This window comes from Tachyglossus aculeatus, chromosome 4 (genome assembly GCF_015852505.1).
Source record: "Tachyglossus aculeatus isolate mTacAcu1 chromosome 4, mTacAcu1.pri, whole genome shotgun sequence".
Taxonomy (NCBI): Eukaryota; Metazoa; Chordata; class Mammalia; order Monotremata; family Tachyglossidae; genus Tachyglossus; species Tachyglossus aculeatus.
Window position 1 is genome coordinate 116,926,016 of NC_052069.1, and position 18,662 is coordinate 116,944,677.

Below are 18,662 nucleotides of genomic sequence, written 5' to 3' on the forward strand. Positions count from 1 at the left end.
GGGGGCTGTTTGGCGCCTGCGCAGTACTGGGGGCTGTTTGGCGCCTGCGCAGTAGGAGGGGCTGTTTGGCGCCTGCGCAGTGGGGGCTGCTTGGCGTCTGCGCAGTGGGAGGGGCTGTTTGGCGCCGGCGCAGTGGGAGGGGTTGTTTGGGGCCTGCGCAGTAGGGGAGGCTGTTTGGCGCCTGCGCAGTACCGGGGGCTGTTTGGCACCTGCGCGGTTGGGGGGGGGGGGGCTGCTTGGCGCCTGCGCAGTATTGGGGGGTGACGCACCTACGCGGTAGGGGGGCCGCTTGGAGCCTGCGCAGTGGGAGGGGCTGTTTGGCGCCTGCGCAGTGCGTTCCCGCTGTTGCCGGTCCTGCAGACCATCGGACTGCTGGCCATGTCCGGCCCGAACGGGGACGTGCACCTGCCCGTGGACACCGGCGGCCGGGAGGGCGACCACGACCCCCCCCCACGACCCCCCCGACGACCACTTCGGACAAGCAGGCAATGGAAATGGCCAGGCGGGGCTGGGGACGGGAAGCCAGGGCTCTCCGGGGGACCCCTCCCACCCCCCCACCCCCACCCCCGTCTGCATGGGGGCCCTGCCCTAATAATGATAATAATAATAATAAGGATGGCATTTGTTAAGCGCTTACTAGGGGCCAAACACTGTTCTAAGCGCTGGGGCGGATACAAGGTGATCAGGTGGGGCTCACAGTAATAATAATAATAATAATAATAATGAGGATGACATTTGTTAAGCGTTTACTAGGTGCCAAGCACTGTTCTAAGCGCTGGGGCAGATACAAGGTGATCAGGTGGGGCTCACAATAATAATAATAATAATAATAAGGATGACATTTGTTAAGCGCTTACTAGGGGCCAAGCACTGTTCTAAGCGCTGGGGCGGATACAAGGTGATCAGGTGGGGCTCACAGTAATAATAATAATAATAAGGATGACATTTGTTAAGCGCTTACTAGGTGCCAAGCACTGTTCTAAGCGCTGGGGCGGATACAAGGTGATCAGGTGGGGCTCACAGTAATAATAATGATGGCATTGATTAAGCGCTTACTAGGTGCCAAGCACTGTTCTAAGCGCTGGGGCGGATACAAGGTGATCAGGTGGGGCTCACAGTAGTAATAATAATAAGGATGACATTTGTTAAGCGCTTACTAGGTGCCAAGCACTGTTCTAAGCGCTGGGGCGGATACAAGGTGATCAGGTGGGGCTCTCAGTAATAATAATGATGGCATTGATTAAGCGCTTACTAGGTGCCAAGCACTGTTCTAAGCGCTGGGGCGGATACAAGGTGATCAGGTGGGGCTCACAGTCATAATAATGATGGCATTGATTAAGCGCTTACTAGGTGCCAAGCCCTGTTCTAAGCGCTGGGGCGGATACAAGGTGATCAGGTGGGGCTCACAGTAGTAGTAGTAATAATAATAAGGATGACATTTGTTAAGCGCTTACTAGGGGCCAAGCACTGTTCTAAGCGCTGGGGCGGATACAAGGTGATCAGGTGGGGCTCACAGTAAAGATAATGATGGCATTGATTAAGCGCTTACTAGGTGCCAAGCACTGTTCTAAGCGCTGGGGCGGATTCAAGGTGATCAGGTGGGGCTCACAGTAAAGATAATGATGGCATTGATTATGCGCTTACTAGGTGCCAAGCACTGTTCTAAGCGCTGGGGCGGATACAAGGTGATCAGGTGGGGCTCACAGTAGTAGTAATAATAATAATAAGGATGACATTTGTTAAGCGCTTACTAGGTGCCAAGCACTGTTCTAAGCGCTGGGGCGGATACAAGGTGATCAGGTGGGGCTCTCAGTAATAATAATGATGGCATTGATTAAGCGCTTACTAGGTGCCAAGCACTGTTCTAAGCGCTGGGGCGGATACAAGGTGATCAGGTGGGGCTCACAGTAAAGATAATGATGGCATTGATTAAGCGCTTACTAGGTGCCAAGCACTGTTCTAAGCGCTGGGGCGGATACAAGGTGATCAGGCGGGGCTCACAGTAATCAATCAGTCGTATTTATTGAGCGCTTACTGCGTGCAGAGCACCGGACCGAGCGCTTGGGAAGTACAAGTTGGCCACATATAGAGACAGTCCGTACCCAACAGTGGGCTCACAGTCTAAAAGTAATAATAATAATAATAATAATAATGGCATTGATTAAGTGCTTACTAGGTGCCAAGCACTGTTCTAAGCGCTGGGGAGTTACAAGGTGATCATGTTGCCCCTCGGGGGGCCTCACGGTCTTCATCCCCATTTTACAGATGAGGGAACGGAGGCCCACTGTTGGGTAGGGACCGTCTCTATATGCTGCCAACTTGTACTTCCCAAGCGCTTAGTCCAGTGCTCTGCACACAGTAAGCGCTCAATAAATACGATTGATTGATTGAGGCTCAGGAAAGTGAAGTGCCTTGCCCAAAGTCACACAGCTGACAAGTGGCGGAGCCGGGATTTGAACCCGTGACCTCTGACGCCAAAGCCCGGGCTCTTTCCACCGAGCCACGCTGCTTCTCTACTTTGTACATATTAATTACTCTATTTATTCTACTTGTACATATTCTATTCATTTTATTTTGTTAATATGTTTGGTTTTGTTGTCTGTCTCCCCCTTCTAGACTGTGAGCCCGCTGCTGGGTAGGGACCGTCTCTATCCGTTGCCGACTTGTCCTTCCCAAGCGCTTAGTACGGTGCTCTGCACACAGTAAGCGCTCAATAAATACAATTGAATGAATGAATCCCCATTTTACAGATGCAGAGAAGTGACTTGCCCAAGGTCACACAGCAGACAAGTGGAGGAGCTAGGATTAGAACTCATGCCCTCTGACTCCCCACCCCGGGCTCTTCCCATTGAGCCACGCTGCCTCTCATTTTATGCTATTGGTTAACTTGACTTTGTGCCAAGCGCTGCGTCGAGCCAAGATAATCAGGTTAATTCATTCAGTCGTATTTATTGAGCGCTGACTGTGCAGAAAACTGTACTAAGCGCTTGGAAAGTACAAGTCGGCCACATATAGAGACGGTCCCCACCCAACAGCGGGCCCACAGTGTAGAAGGGGGAGACAGACGACAAAACAAAACATGATGACAGGTGTCAAAAATCGTCAGAACAAGTAGAATTATAGCAATTATCTAGAATTATCTGTTAATAATAACAGAGATGGTATTTGTTAAGCGCTCACCATGAGCCAGGCACTGTACTAAGCGCTGGGGTGGGGACAAGCAAAATCGGGTTGGACACAGGCCCTGTCCCACGTCATCAATCATCATCATCAGTCGTATTTATTGAGCGCTTACTATGTGCAGAGCACTGTACCAAGCGCTTGGGAAGTACAAATTGGCAACATATAGAGACAGTCCCTACCCAACAGTGGGCTCACAGTCTTCATCCCCATTTTACAGATGAGGGGACTGAGGCACAGAGAAGTGACTCGCCCAAGGTCACACAGCAGACAAGTGGTAGAGTCGGGATTACAGCCCACGACCTTCAGTCACTTGTATTTAGTATTATTAATAATAATAGTAATTAAGTTATTAAGCGCTTACTTTGTGCCAGGCACTGTACTAAGCGCTGGGGTGGATACAAGCAAATTGGGTTGGATGCAGTCCCTGTCCCATGTGGGGCTCATAGTCTTCACCCCCATTTTACAGATGAGGTATTTGAGGCACAGAGAAGTGAAGTGACCACTTATTGTGTGCAGAGCACTGGGAGAGAATATAAGACACAGTCCCTATCCCACATGGGGCTCGTAGTCTTCACCCCCATTTTACAGATGAGGTATTTGAGGCACAGAGAAGTGAAGTGACCACTTATTGTGTGCAGAGCACTGGGAGAGAACAATATAAGACACAGTCCCTATCCCACATGGGGCTCGTAGTCTTCATCCCCATTTTACAGATGAGGTATTTGAGGCGCAGAGAAGTGAAGTGACCACTTATTGTGTGCAGAGCACTGGGAGAGAACAATATAAGACACAGTCCCTATCCCACATGGGGCTCGTAGTCTTCATCCCCATTTTACAGATGAGGTATTTGAGGCGCAGAGAAGTGAAGTGACCACTTATCGTGTGCAGAGCACGGGGAGAGAACAATATAAGACACAGTCCGTATCCCACATGGGGCTCATAGTCTTCATCCCCATTCTACAGATGAGGTATTTGAGGTGCAGAGAAGTGAAGTGACCACTTATTGTGTGCAGAGCACTGGGAGAGAACAATATAAGACACAGTCCCTATCCCACATGGGGCTCGTAGTCTTCACCCCCATTTTACAGATGAGGTATTTGAGGCACAGAAAAGTGAAGTGACCACTTATTGTGTGCAGAGCACTGGGAGAGAACAATATAAGACACAGTCCCTATCCCACATGGGGCTCATAGTCTTCATCCCCATTTTATAGATGAGGAAACTGAGGCGCAGAGAAGTGAAGTGACTTGCCAAAGGTCACAAAGCAGACAAGTGGGGGAGTCGGGATTAGAATCCAGGTCCTCCTGACTCCCAAGCCTGGGCTCTACTCACTGGACGACATTGCTCTCTCTCCTCAGGCAGTTGTAAGCATCCAAACGAGTGAGGCCACCATGGTTGGCCACAGCATTCTTGGGGTGCCCGGGGCCCCCCGGGGCGCAGCTCTTTGCCAGCCGGGGAATCCAGACCTCAGTTGCAGTTTCTGCTGGATTGCGGGGCGGCATCATCATCAATCGTATTTATTGAGCGCTTACTATGTGCAGAGCACTGTACTAAGCGCTTGCAGCCTTCGGAAACCCGGACATCCGAGGCCGCCGCCCCGTCTTTGAAAATGAGCGTGACTCAGGCTGTGGTGGGGAAGGGCTGAGGACTTGGGAGTGATTTCTTTTTTTTCATGGAATTTAAGCGCTCACTATGTGCCAGGCACTGTACTAAGCGCAGGGGTAGGTAGAAGCAAATCAGGCTGGACACAGCCCACGTTCAGTCTTAATCCCCATTTTTTAAATGCTTTTTGTAATTGAATCTTCACATTCTCATTTCTGTTCGTGTGCGTCCTGGGGAATTGGTTTGCTCCTCCTCATTTAGCAGCTAGATCTGTGTAATCCTTTGATGAATTCCCCGCGTCATGTACCGGGTCTCACTTTTCCAGTTTCATGTAGGAGGGATGTTTCTTGGAAATGGCCTCTGATTTTGACCCCGTGATGAAACTGTGAATTTCACTGATCCTCCTTAGCAGCTCCTTTATTACTGATCACAGATTGGCGCACCCCGGAGCAGAAACATCTTTTTTTGTGGAACCTGATTTGTAATCCAAATGCTGACAGAAGACCAGCAGGCAAATTGGAGTGCCCTGTGTAGAAATGCCTGACGGATTTAGGAAATTTTCACACCCCCTTGCCATTCACATTTAAAGTGAATCCCCCTTTTAGACTATGTGTTGCCAATTTGTACTTCCCAAGCGCTTAGTACAGTGCTCTGCACATAGTAAGCGCTCAATAAATACGATTGATGATGATGATGATGTTGGGTAGGGACCGTCTCTATATGTTGCCAATTTGTACTTCCCAAGCGCTTAGTACAGTGCTCTGCACATAGTAAGCGCTCAATAAATACGATTGATGATGATGATTTTACAGATGAAGTAACTGAGGCACGGAGAAGTCTGAAGCGGCTTCAGCCCCTGGCCCCTATGTGGGTATTCCCCAGCCACTTCCCAAGAGCATCTTTTAGACTGTGAGCCCACTGTTGGGTAGGGACTGTCTCTGTATGTCGCCAATTTGTACTTCCCAAGCGTTTAGTACAGTGCTCTGCACATAGTAAGCGCTCAATAAATACGATTGATGATGATGATGATTTTACAGATGAAGTAACTGAGGCACGGAGAAGTCTGAAGCAGCTTCAGCCCCTATGTGGGTATTCCCTAGCCACTTCCCAAGAGCATCTTTTAGACTGTGAGCCCGCTGTTGGGTAGGGACTGTCTCTATATGTTGCCAACTTGGACTTCCCAAGCGCTTAGTACAGTGCTCTGCACACAGTAAGCGCTCAATAAATACGATTGATTGATCTTGAGGGCAAGATTAGCCCTAGCCGAGAGTGTGGATGTGACCGGCCAGGAGATGAAGTCCCCAAAGAGAGAGTCCAGTCTGCTGATGGACATCGGCGGCGAGGGGGAGGAGGGCGATGGCGGCTGAGTCAACACCGCGGGAAGATGAGGTAGTTTTCCCCCAAGAGTCTGTTTTGAACTGAGTCTGTGAGTTCCCACAATGGGCTAAACACCTTCTAAAGATTGCCAGTCACAGCGAGGTCCCGTAGTGAAAACACTGGTCTGTGTCATGTTTAATCTTGGAACGCCTTTTTAATGTCCTTTCAAAGGAAAGGAAGGCATGAAATAGCCTTCTCCCTCGGAGGGCCACAGGTGGGAGCAGATATATGGACCCGGGAAACCAAGGTTTGCCTGTCGGAAGTGGAAGGAGGTTCATTTGTGGAGAGAGCAGTCACTTAATTTCTCTGTGCCTCAGTTACCTCATCTGTAAAATGGGGATGAAGACCGTCAGCCCCGGGTGGGACAGTGGCTGTGTCCAACCTGACTAGCTTGTATCTACCCCAGTGCTTAGTAGCTTGCTTGGAACATACTAAGCACTTAATAAATGCCATTTAAAAAAAAGCTGAAGGTGAAAGACGAACTCTTAAATCAGATTCCCAGAGAGAAGTCAGAGCATAAAGCACCAACTCGTGGCTCAGTGGCAAGAGCCCGGGCTTTGGAGTCAGAGGTCATGGGTTCAAATCTCAGCTCCGCCACTTGTCAGCTGTGTGATTTTAGGCAAGTCACTTACCTTCTCTGTGCCTGTTTCCTCAACTGTAAAATGGGGATTAAGACTGTGAGCCCCCCGTGGGACAACCTGATCACCTTGTAACCTCCCCAGCGCTTAGCACATAGTAAGCGCTTAATAAATGCTATTATTATCTTATCAGGCTGGCTTCAGGCCTGGAGGCAAAGCTGGGAGAGGCCAGTTGGGGTTTGAAAAGGGAAGTACAGGCCTTCTTGGCTCCAGGTCAGACTTTCCGGCCCAGGGAACGGGTCTTCACGGGATAGCCCCCCGGGCCTGATGGAAAATCGGCATGGGGGGAGAAATGGGTGGGCAGCAAGAGCCCCGGTCTGGTTATTGCCCAGAACAGGAGACTGAGCTGCTGTGGGTGACTTATCCCGAACTGGCAGGGACTGAAACCAGCTCCCTCTCACCCAGTGTCTCCCTTTCCTGTGATGGGAGGAAGAGAGGAGGTGGCAGGGGCTCAAAGAACTGCCTGTGGGGACACTGGCAGCATGGCATAGTGGATAGAGCACAGGCCCGGAATTCCAAAAATCATGGTTTCTAATCCCAGCTCCACCACTTGTCCTGTGTGACCCTGGGCAAGTCACTTCACTTCTCTGTGCAGGAGTTACCTCAGCAATAAAATGGGGTTTGAGACTGTGAGCCCCATGTGGGACAAGGACTACGTCCAACCCGATTTGCACGTATCCCCGGTGCTTAATATAATACCTGACACATAGTAAGTGCTTAATACCACAATTGTTATTACTAGGCCTGTAAACTCTAGACTGTAAGCTCGTTGTGAGCAGGAAGTGTGTTTCTGTTATATTGTACTCTCCCAAGTGATTAGGACAGTGCTTTGCACACAGTGAGCACTCAATAAATACAACTGAATGAATGAATAGGGCATTATAGGAAAGAATAGGGAGTTTCAGTTGCAGCAGGGAAGATGGAGGTCAGTAATCCCAGAGAACTTCCCTACCGGAGGAATTGGGAGCCCCAGAGAGTTCTCTGAGGCTGTTCTTACCTTGGGAATCTCTAAGAAAGGAGTGAAGTCCAGTCCGCCTCTTGGTATGATTTAGGTACAGTCTTGCCTGGAGGCAGGATAGATTTGGTATATGGGGCCGGGGGGTGTCTTGGAATGGGGGAGCCCCGTTGTCTCCTCTTCTGAGGCCGTGACAGCCCTCATTCCGCTTAAAACGCACGGCCTCTCCCTCCTCAGAATACGACGCCATCAACTCCATGCTGGACCAGATAAACACGTGCCTAGATCACCTGGAGGAGAAGAACGACCATCTCCACGCCCAGCTCAAGGAGCTGCTCGAGTCCAACCGCCAGACCCGCCTGGAGTTCCAGCAGGAGCTGGGCGGCCAGCCGCTCCCCCCGCCCCCCGCCGAGCCCACCTTCTAGGCTCTCGGCCGATTCCGGAGACACCCGCCCAAGGCAAGCCGACGGCGGCGGTTCCGGCGGAGACAATTAATTGGGCCGCCTTTCTCCCTCCTCCCCAAGCCCGGCCGGGGAGCACCCCGTGGAGACCAGCCCGGTGGTCAGCCTCCTCCCTTCATCCTCTCCTCACCGACTATGTTTGCCCCAGAAGCCTCGAGACCCAGGGCGGGGGACCGGGGGGCACCGAAGCTGGGGGAATGGATTTCCGTCTCTCACTTCCTGGGACAGCCGGGACTCCCGTGGTGGAGGCAAGGGGGCTGAGGTCATTAAAGCAGCTTCTGCCCTCTGAGCCCTTTCTCCCCCTGCCTAAACTCAGAAGGAGCAAATGGGGAAGAGCGGGTGACCGGGGGTCTTTGGGGGGGAGTCGGGAGCGGCCACCAAGGAGACCGAGCCGAGTCCCTTGCTGACGATCGGCCCCCCTCGCTCTAAGTCCCGCTGAGGTGGGCGGGACAGGAGCCCGGGCCAGTCTGTGGCGGTGGGCAGCCCCGGACAGAACAGCCCGCACCAGGGTTAAATGCTAATCCAGGCTCCTTTATTGGCCTTCAGATAAAAACAGCAGCACCTCCCGCAGTTTCTCCGTGATCAACCTAGCACGAGGCTCCGGAAAATGAGCCCTCGGCGGCCTGGCCCGGCCCGGCCCGGCCCGGCCGGCGGCCCCTCTATCTGGGCTTGCGGCGGGTGGAGCGCCGCCAGCCAGCCGGGGAGGGGGCGTCCCCCTGGTCTTGCTGGCCGGGCTCCTCTGGGCCGCCCCCCGGCTCGCTCTCCCGGGGGCTGCCGTCCTCCTCGGCGATGACCAGGGCCCCGCAGGTGTCGTCCGGGTCGCTGTCCGAGTCGCCCACCTCTCTCTGGCTTTCCCGGGGCCGGGGCGCTGCCGGCGCCTCCTTCTCCCGCTCCGAGCCGGGGGCTCCGGCCTCGTCCGCTCGCGGGGGGCTGGGGTCAGCCTCCCTGGCCGGGGGGGCTGGCCTGGTCTTCCTGGCAGCTTTGTATCTCTGGGGAGAAGAGGAAAGAAGCAGTGATCCTGGTCCGTGGCGGGAGGGTCCTACCCAGGGCCGGGCACGCCTCTCCGGCCTTTCCCATGACCCTTTCTTCCCTGCAAACGGCTTTCTGAAGCTGCCTCCCGCCCATTCCCGTGGCTGTGGGCGGGGAGGAGTGACCACCTTGACTCTATCTTTTAGCGCCGTCCCCGAGACGCTGTGTGACTGTGGGCAACTTAACTGCGCTGATCCATCTCAGATTCCCTCCTTGTTAGAGATAGGGGAGCAGTAGGTAAGGAAGGCTCTAGAAACGTACAGTCAACTCAGATCATCAGCCCCAACGGTGGGAGTTAGGGTGGAGGATGCCAAAAAAAAACCCAACCCAAATCGGAGCACAGAAGCAGAAGGAGCAAACCACGGCAGGAAAGGATGTGAAGACGTGGATGTAGGGGATGTAGTCCATCTCCAATTGCCAGTTCCTTGCGGATGGGAACCTTCTTGCCTCCATGCTCTACCCCCTAGGCCATGCTGCTTCTCTAGCCATGTCTTTCACTCCGTGCTCCCCTAAACGCCCAGTCGCGCTTTCCACACAGTAGGTGGTCAGTAAATACTGAAACATTTGTAGATGAGTCACTCGGGAAAATTTGGGGCTGATAGACGGCCCGTCTCTGAGTGTGGGGGTTGGCCACCCTTGCGGATAATCGCTTCGCTTCCCTTTCAAGCACCCGGGTGCCACCGAAGGAGATGGGATCCGCGACTGAACGGACCCATCGGTCCAATCCTGGAATAGCATCGCTTTATGATTTTTCAGCTTTGTTTTGGCGGGGGGAAGAAAAGTAGCAGCCGTGTGTTAATAACTGGGCCCACAGAGTTAGTACTGGGAGCTGTGCATCCTCGTCCCCCTTCAGATCCAACAGACCACCCCTCTTCCCAGCCCCATTAAAATCCTATCTCCTCCAGGAAGCCTTCCTTTACCGGCTTCTCGTCTCCCCACCTTATCCCCCATAAAGCACGGGCCCGGGAATCAGAGGACCTGGCTTCGAATCCTGGCTATGTCACTAGTCTGCTGTGAGACCTTGGTCGAGTCACTTCTCTGTGCCTCAGTTCCCCCAACTGCAGAACGGTGATTAAATGACCCGCTTTCAGCTCTAGTCTGACATCTGTCTCCTGTGAGTTGGGACTCAGGCAGGCCAATGCAGCTGTCACGGAGAGGGGAGTCGTGATCTGGGCCTCTGACCACGTCACCCAACAGATTTTTTTTCCAGCTGCAAGTGGACAGAGAAGAGCAGAGGAAGCTCAAGCAGGGCGGGATGGGGTGGGAGTTGGAGGAAAGGAGGGCAGTCCAGCCAGGAGACAGGAAGATCAAAGGGGAGGGGGATAGGAGAAAGAGAGGCAGCACAAGCCATGCAACGGCAACAAGCAGCGCCCGACTCTAACCTGGACGTTCTCAAAATGCATCAGGGACTTGCAGTGCATGAGCCGGGCCGCGGAGTCGCTGCGGTAGAAGGTTTGGCACAGCCTGCACAGGTAGCCCACCACGGGGACCAGAAAATCCAGGCCTGTGGAACGGGAGGGAGTGGGGACGGAAGGGAAGGGAAGGGGGGAGAGGTCACTGACGCTGCTGGGCAGAAGGGACATCCGTCCCCCCAACTGCTGGGACAGGCCGGCCTCAACTGGCAGCTGTGATGCCAGGGGCTCCCGCCGCCCGCCTCCTCCTTGGACATCTGTGACGGCTCCTCCTCGGAGGGCCGGCTTGGGCTCCCGGGGGCTCGGCCCACTTCCAGTGAGTAGGTGGTGGGGGATGGTGCCCTTTGGGGGGTGAGGAGGGGTTTTTCCTCTCAAATGGGAGTCCAGGCCCTCGTCTCCCCACGCCTGGCAAAGGGATGGGCATTCCATCAGCTACCTGGGGCACAGGAGGAGACAGGAAACCGTGGAGGGCGGAACCAGAGGAGACTGAGTTAGATCGGACAGAAAGCGGGGGGGGAGAGACAAACACACACACGAACATATGTAGAGGGCACTTGCAGGACGTCACCCCCAGCTGTGGGAGGGAGAGAGAAGGGTTGGGCCACTGGGGGAAAGTCCACTGGGACGTTGTCGTCTTAAGCAGTTGGGTTCAGCAGAAGCGGGCCCGAGCCAGGGAGCCGGCATGGAAAGCTGCCCGGGTTAATCGAAGGAGGAAGACCCAGCTGTCAGTCGAAGGAGAGGATGGCGGGGAGTGCTCGATCCCTGCTACTCCTACCTACGGCCCAGCTTCTTGGGGCTGGTAATTCCTCAACTCCTGGCCATGCCTTCTTAAAACCTAAATCCTGTATATATGTATATATGTTTGTACATATTTAGTACTCTAACTTGTACATATCTATTCTACTTATTTTATTTTGTTAGTATGTTTGGTTTTGTTCTGTCTCCCCCTTCTAGACTGTGAGCCTGTTGTTGGGTAGGGACTGTCTCTATATGTTGCCAACTTGTACTTCCCAAGCGCTTAGTACAGTACTCTGCACACAGTAAGCGCTCAATAAATACGATCGATGATGATAATGATGACCGTCTCTGTATGTTGCCAACTTGTACTTCCCAAGCACTTAGGACAGTGCTCTGCACACAGTAAGCACTCAATAAATACGATTGATTGATTGATTAAAATCCTGTCCAGTCTAGTCCTGGTCTCCTCTGATTCCACCCTCCCCTTCCTGCTCCAGTTTTCCATCTCCCCTCTCGGGTCTCCCCTTATCTCTTCCCAGAGGGACCCAGCGTTTTCCCACCCTCAGGGACAGAGGGGAGCCAGCGGGCCCCAGGGCTGGGGGGAGACGGGCACTCGACGAGATCCCTCTTCTCCTGGGACTCACCGTAGGATTTGTCGGGACAATACTCCTCCGTGACCTTCCAGTCATCCACAGCCACGTCCTTCAACCCGGCCTGGAGAGAGGGGCAGCGGCAGGTCGTGAGCAGAAGGCAGAGAGGCCCCGGCCTCCCAGTGAAAGGGTTTTTTCCAACCTCCCCCGACAGCCTGGGAGGTGCCCCTCAACCTTTTTGGGACGGGGAAAGAACAAGGGAGACTGCTGGCTGGGGAAAGAGGCGGGGGAAAAAGCAAGAGCGGCAGGGGGGTCATTCATTCATTCATTCAATCGTATTTGTTGAGCGCTTACTGTGTGCAGAGCACTGGACTAAGCGCTTGGAAAGTACAACTCGGAAACGGAGACAATCCCTATGCAACGGCGGGCTCACAGTCTAGAAGGGGGAGACGGACAACACAACGAAACAGAAACCAAACAGAAGCCGCGTGGCTCGGTGGAAAGAGCGCGGGCTTGGGAGTCAGAGGTCGTGGGTTCAAATCCCGGCTCCGCCACTTGTTAGCTGTGTGACCTTGGGCAAGCCACTTAACTTCCCTGTGCCTCACCTGGAAAATGGGGATTAAAACTGCGAGCCCCACCGTGGGACAACCTGATCACCTTGTATCCTCCCCAGCGCTTAGAACAGTGCTTTGCACATAGCAAGCGCTTAACAAATACCATCACTATTATTAAATAAAATAAATATGTACAGGTAAAATAGAGTAATAAATATGTGCAAACACGCATACATTCATTCAATCATATTTGCTGAGCGCTTACTGTGTGCAGAACACTATACTAAGCGCTTGGGAAGTCCAAGCTGGCAACGTAGAGAGACGGTCCCTATGCGTTGCAAGCTTGGACTTCCCAAGCGCTTAGTACAGTGCTCTGCACACACGCCTCCTGCCCTCGCACGCTCTTGTCCAACGGAATCTGTCCGTCTGGGTCATCGGTGACCCGTTGGTCAGTCTTTCTGTGCCGCTCTAGCCCCCCGGCCTCTGTCTACACACACATCCATCCGCGCTGTCCCAGCCTCCTTCCCTCAGTCTGGGGAGGGGTCCAGAGTGTGGCTCCGCTCCGAATCCTCCTCTGCTGCCCTCGCACGCTCTTGTCCAACGGAATCTGTCCGTCTGGGTCATCGGTGACCCGTTGGTCAGTCTTTCTGTACCGCTCTAGCCCCCGGCCTCTGTCTACACACACATCCGTCCGTGCCGTCCCAGCCTCCTTCTGTCAGTCTGGGGAGGGGTCCAGAGTGTGGCTCCGCTCCGAATCCTCCTCTGCTGCCCTGGGCACCGCCAGGCCTTCCGGGAACACTGGGCCTTCCTACCTGCTTGCCGGCTGCCACCTCGTCGCTCTCGGCCAGCACATCTGAATCCTCTTCCTCTTCCCCTCCGGTGCCCTCTTCTTCCTCCTCCTCGTCCTCCTCAAAGCAGCCCACTGCGTCCACCGTGATCAGCTCCTCCGACTCCTCCGGCCCCGCCAGTTCCTTCTCACCCAATCTCACCTGTTTAGGGGGGATGGGTGGGGGGCAGGAAATGTGTCTTTTTATTGTTGCACTCCCCAGCGCTCAGTAGGTGCTCAATAAATACCATCGACTTTCTTCCCGGACCCCAGGTCTCCCCACAAAGTCACCTCCTGGGCTTTCCGCTTGTGCTCGGGGGACTTCATGTGCTCCACGAACTTGCGAGGCGTCTTAAAGTGGCGGCTGCAGGCAGTGCAGAAGGGGCGGAGGGAGTGCTTGGCCAGCTGGGAAAAACAAGAGGAGCGCTGAGGTCCCCGAGGACCCGGACACCTCTGACCTGGAAATGGGGGGGCGGAGGGGGCTTCCGGTTTCAGCCGCAGGTAATCATTCGCATTCGGTAACTGTCGGTTTTACCAGCCCGTGAGTTTAGAAATAATGACATTTCTAAAGACAGGGTTCTCCCCCGGCCGGCTCCCTTCCGTCTCCCTCGCCCCGGGGCCGGGGAAGTCAGGCGGGGTTGCCCCAGCCGCTCCTACCTTGTGCTCTGGGGTCCTTCGGTGCTTGATCAGATCCCCAGTGAAATGCAGCTGGCAGGTGTTGCACCAGCGCTGCCCCTGGGGCTCCCTGCGGAAGCAAGCGGGGCAACTGGGGCAACTAGCCAGCCACCAAGGGGGGGTCGGCCATGGGAGAGCCACGGGCACCGGCCACTAGACAGAGGGCCGAGGAGCCCCCAGGCAGGGGGGCCCACTGACCATCAAGGGGGATGACCCCCGGGAGCCCCTTGGCCTCCAAGCGGGGCCAACAACAAGGGGTTCTTCACCGCGGGGGGACCCTCCAGCCATCCGATTTCCTCCCCCGCCCACTTCAAAGCCCTCCCCCTTGGCTCGGTTCATTCATTCAATCCTATTTATTGAGCGCTCACTGCGTGCAGAGCACCAGACTGAGCGCTTGGGAAGGGCCGCGGATCTCCCCAGGTCACGAGGGCAGGCTGGAAGGCGTTCGGAAGAGCTAGGGTGCCGGCTTATACCCGGTGAGGGGAGGTGCAAGCCAGAAAGAGGGGTACACGATCTGCCCGTTTGTACGTCGTGAACTAGGGCTGGGGTCAGTGAGGGTTGTGTTCGAATTGGGAGCCGGAGGAGCGGGTGGAAGGGAGGGAAGCAGGCAGAGGAACCCCGCCCCTTACCCATCTCGCTCCCCGGGGCCGGCCTGCTCCTGGGCCGAGGGCAGCAGTGACACGAGGCAGGCGTTGCTCATGTGCTGGATCTCCCCGAGCCGCTGCTGGTGCTGGAGCCCGGCCATATGGGACTGGAAATTCTGCCGGGGGAGCGGACATCAACCACAGGGAAACAAAAACATTCGGTTCCGAGCGGACGGGAAAGCGGTCCTGTCCGTAAGGCCGTCGGGGAGAAGCTTGGTCCCCAGGGGCAGAGACTACGCCAACGGAGAGCGGGGGCGGCACGGCCCCGGAGGGCCATCGTCCCATCCCCTCCTCTCATCCCCATGGCACGTGGGCTCCGGGGGCTGCCGGTACCTGCTGGTTGTAGCAGTTGGCCTTGCAGATGTAACAGTAGAACTTGAGGCCCGCCTCGGAGGCGGGAGCCGCCGCCGCGGGCGGGACCCCCTCGCAGGGCCGGTGCCCGGCCGACGTGCTGATGGCACGGCTCTCGCTGCTCTGCTGGATGGTCACCTTTAGGGAACCCCCAGAGCTCACCATCTGCCAGAGAGATGGAGGGGCTCAGCTGCGGGCAGGGCACCTGGGGGTGGCTGCCGCTTACCCCGAAACCAAAACTCACGCCCCTAAGTGAAAGCGCGGCCCCCTCTTCTCCCTCTCCCTTGCGTCGCCCTGACTTGCTCCTTCTATTCGCCCCCTCACCCCAGCCCCACAACACCGATGTACGTATCTGTCATTTATTTAGTTATATTGTCTGTCTCCTCTAGACTGTAAGCTCACTGAGGGTAGCGAATGTGTCTGTTCTGTTGTTATATTGTACTCTGCCCAGTGGTTCGTAGGTGTGCTATTCACAGTTAGCGCTCAATAAACTGACCATGCAGCGGGTCCACCAGCCTCCCGATCCAGCGCCCTGCCCATCTTGGGCCCGGTGAGCGCACGTCTCACTTTGGGGACAATCCGCAGCAGATGTGCGGCAGTTTGGCGTTTACAGTACGGCCTGGCTATTGCCTTACTCCCCGGCCAGCCTTCTCCGCCACCGGGGCCCCCACGGGGACTTCCTTCAGCCAGAGACCCCCAATTCAACCCCGAGGCTCCTCTCCTCTGCCGCTCAGCAAGGTCTTGCTTGAATGGCCTCCCCTGTTCGTACCATCTGAACCCTCTCTCGGAAGCGGCGTGGCTCGGTGGCTTAGAGAATGGGCCCCGGAGCCAGAAGGACCTGGGTTCTAATCCCGGCACTGCCACCTGCCTCTTGTGTGACCTTAGATAAGTTACTTCACTTCTCTGCGCCTCAGTTACCTCACCTGTAAAATGAGGATTAAGAGTGTGAGCCCCAGGTGGGACAGGGACTGAGTCCACTCTAACCTGAATCTACTACAGATTCATAGTAAGCCCATAACGAGTACTATTTTTATTATTCTTCCATCTACTGATATTGCCAGTTGAACTGCTTTCTTGTCCACCCACCGCTCCCTCTCTCCTTCCCTACTTTCCCCACCTTTCTTCCCTTTCTACAGACCACAACTCTATCAGCATTCAAAGCCCTCCCGAAAAAGTCTCTCCTCTTCTCACAAGCTCCCCGCTGAGTACTATCCCGGCACCCCGGGTCCTATCACCTCTTCAGCCAACTCGGGCAAGGATCTACCTGCTCCTTAATACTCATGTATATAAGTGTGGGCTTGTTACGTCTTTTGGCCATTGAGTTCTAAATATACTTTCAGTTTCTTTCCCTGCTGTAAAGCCCCTTGTGGGCAGGGATCCCATACCTCCCAAGTACTTATTACGGTACACTTCACTCAATAAACACTATTACTACTTCTGCTTAAAACGCAGCAAGTGGGAGTTCAATAAATGCTATTACAACTTCCACTGCTGCACTGCTTTTCTGGAATGATGACTTAAGTGCTCCCTGCCTGGAGGGTACTTGAGCAGTTCCTCGAGATCTTTGGAAGAAAGGCACTAGAGAAATCAATCTAGAGATAAATAATAGGAGAACCCGGCTCATGACTCTTTTTTTTACCAAGCATAACAAATCCTGATTGAGGAGCCACCCTCCCCAGGGCCCACGGAGCTAGCCTGCTCATGCAGGTCCAATCCTTATCCCAGCCTGCCACAGCGGGCTTCTGGTTTCTGGCAGGACCAGTCTCCCGCCCCATCTCCAAGCCGGACCCTCTCCCCCGACATCCATCATCACATCCCATTTCAACCACCCACCGACCGACCTCAGGGGCCTTCGCCTCCTCGGAGAAATTCCGGTCCTTGGCCAGGTCTGTGGGATCCACGCCCTCTTTCCCTGGGAGGAAGCACGGGGGTGAGCCTGTGACCCGGGAACAGGCCCACAGTCCCCATTTCCCTGCTCTGGGAAACCCACCTCCCACCCCCTGACTTCTGCTGCTTTAACTGGCTGCTCCCAATTTTAATCGACTGCTAGGGAAGTAGTGTGGCCTGGTGGACAGAGCATGGGCTCGGGAGTCTGAGGGACCTGGGTTCTAAACCCGGCTCCACCACTTGCCTGCTGTGTGACCTTGGGTAAGTCACTTCAGGTCTCTGGGCCTCGGTTCCCTCGTCTGTAAAATGGGGATTAAGACTGTGAGACAGGGATTGTGTCCAACCCAATTACCTTGTATTTACCCAGCACTTAGTACAGTGCCCGGCACACAGTAAGTGCTTAGCAAATACCACAACCACAATGATACTACTATCATTAGCTCGTGAGGAGAGTATTGATCTCGGGGGTCTGGGCCCCACCCCCACCTTGGGGTGGGGGAGCTCTCCCTGACAGCAGCAGTTTGGGGGCTGTGACCCCAACCCCCCGACCCCCCAACACTTAAGTGACTGCCTTTGATGCCGACTGATAGGCCGCACCCTCAGCCCAGCATCACCCCCCACCCCCAACCTTTCCAGAATCTGGAATGGGGACAAGGAAGATGGAAACAGAGAATCTCTCCCCACTCCCCCTTTCACGGACCTCAGAGATACAGCGGCAAACCTGGGCTCTGTCCTCCTCCTCCTCCCAGGATTTAGGGCACCTGGCTCGAGGTCTTACCTCCACCCTCACTCTCCAGGCCCGGCTCTTCCAAGTTACCTTCGGCTCCTTCCGAACTAGGGCAAGAAGGATAAGGATCGCATAAGGCTGGAGGGCTCAAAGAATTGCGGGGGGGACCCCTCTAGACTGCAAACTCTTTATTGGCGGGGAGTATGTCTACCAACCCTGTTCCCCAAGTACTCAATACAGTCCTCCGGACAAAATAAGTGCACCCTCCTGCCTCCAGGTAGGTTCAAATTTGAACTTTCCACCCAGATCAATCAAAAGTACTGAATGCTTACTATTTGCAGAGCCCTGTACTAAGCGCTTAGGAGGGTACAACAGAATGAGCAGACACGTTCCCTGCCCAATGAGACTAACACATGGTGACCTGACCATCTATCCTGTTTTCTAAGACCTCCCAAGAAAGGGATTCCGCAGTCTCCTCTGGCCCCGTTACAGCGTCAAGAAGCTCTCCGTGCCCTAACTGCGAATCTCTAGTTTTTCCGAAGCCAGACTTCCCACAAAGTGCAGCTGCCATCCCTTGGTGTCCTGCCATTTCAGCTTTGTTAAACATTGTGAACATTTTCACCTGAAACGAGGAAATGTGAACTACCTGGCTTTCTTTCCTAGCTCAAGGACATTACCTCAACGTCTGAGATTTTTGTACTCCTCGGATCTAAAAATCTGGGTTCAGCTCTCCCTCCTAGACGGTGAGGGGGATGGCTAAAGCAGCGTGGCTCAGTGGAAAGAGCGTGGGCTTTGGAGTCGGAGGTCATGGGTTCAAATCCCGGCTCCGCCAGCTGTGTGACTCGGGCAAGTCACTTAACTTCTCTGTGCCTCAGTTACCTCAACTGTAAAATGGGGATTAAAACTGTGAGCCCCCGGGGGACAACCTGACCACCTTGTAACCTCCCCAGTGCTTAGAACGGTGCTTTGCCCATAGTAAGCGCTTAACAAACACCATCACTATTATTAAAGGA

General features: G+C 54.5%; 2 protein-coding genes across 2 annotated transcripts in view; one reads left to right on the forward strand and one right to left on the reverse strand.

The window, feature by feature from the left end:
• Positions 1 to 378: 378 nt before the first annotated feature.
• Positions 379 to 8,848, forward strand: BBLN (bublin coiled coil protein). Its single transcript, XM_038744803.1, has 3 exons — positions 379 to 443; positions 6,113 to 6,138; positions 7,993 to 8,848. The coding sequence occupies exons 1-3, from the start codon at positions 379 to 381 to the stop codon at positions 8,178 to 8,180; spliced, it is 279 nt and encodes a 92-aa protein (XP_038600731.1). The 3' UTR covers positions 8,181 to 8,848.
• A 27-nt stretch (positions 8,849 to 8,875) lies between these two features.
• CIZ1 (CDKN1A interacting zinc finger protein 1) overlaps positions 8,876 to 18,662 on the reverse strand; it is a 55,686-nt gene continuing 45,899 nt past the window's right edge. Inside the window, exons 10-19 of the mRNA XM_038745681.1 lie at positions 17,701 to 17,756; positions 16,877 to 16,947; positions 15,018 to 15,200; positions 14,670 to 14,800; positions 14,023 to 14,110; positions 13,657 to 13,770; positions 13,352 to 13,528; positions 12,040 to 12,109; positions 10,628 to 10,749; positions 8,876 to 9,205 (exon numbers count right to left, since the gene is read on the reverse strand). Of these exons, the coding sequence (XP_038601609.1) occupies positions 8,876 to 9,205; positions 10,628 to 10,749; positions 12,040 to 12,109; positions 13,352 to 13,528; positions 13,657 to 13,770; positions 14,023 to 14,110; positions 14,670 to 14,800; positions 15,018 to 15,200; positions 16,877 to 16,947; positions 17,701 to 17,756 (1,342 nt within the window). The remainder of the gene's footprint in view (positions 9,206 to 10,627; positions 10,750 to 12,039; positions 12,110 to 13,351; positions 13,529 to 13,656; positions 13,771 to 14,022; positions 14,111 to 14,669; positions 14,801 to 15,017; positions 15,201 to 16,876; positions 16,948 to 17,700; positions 17,757 to 18,662) is intronic.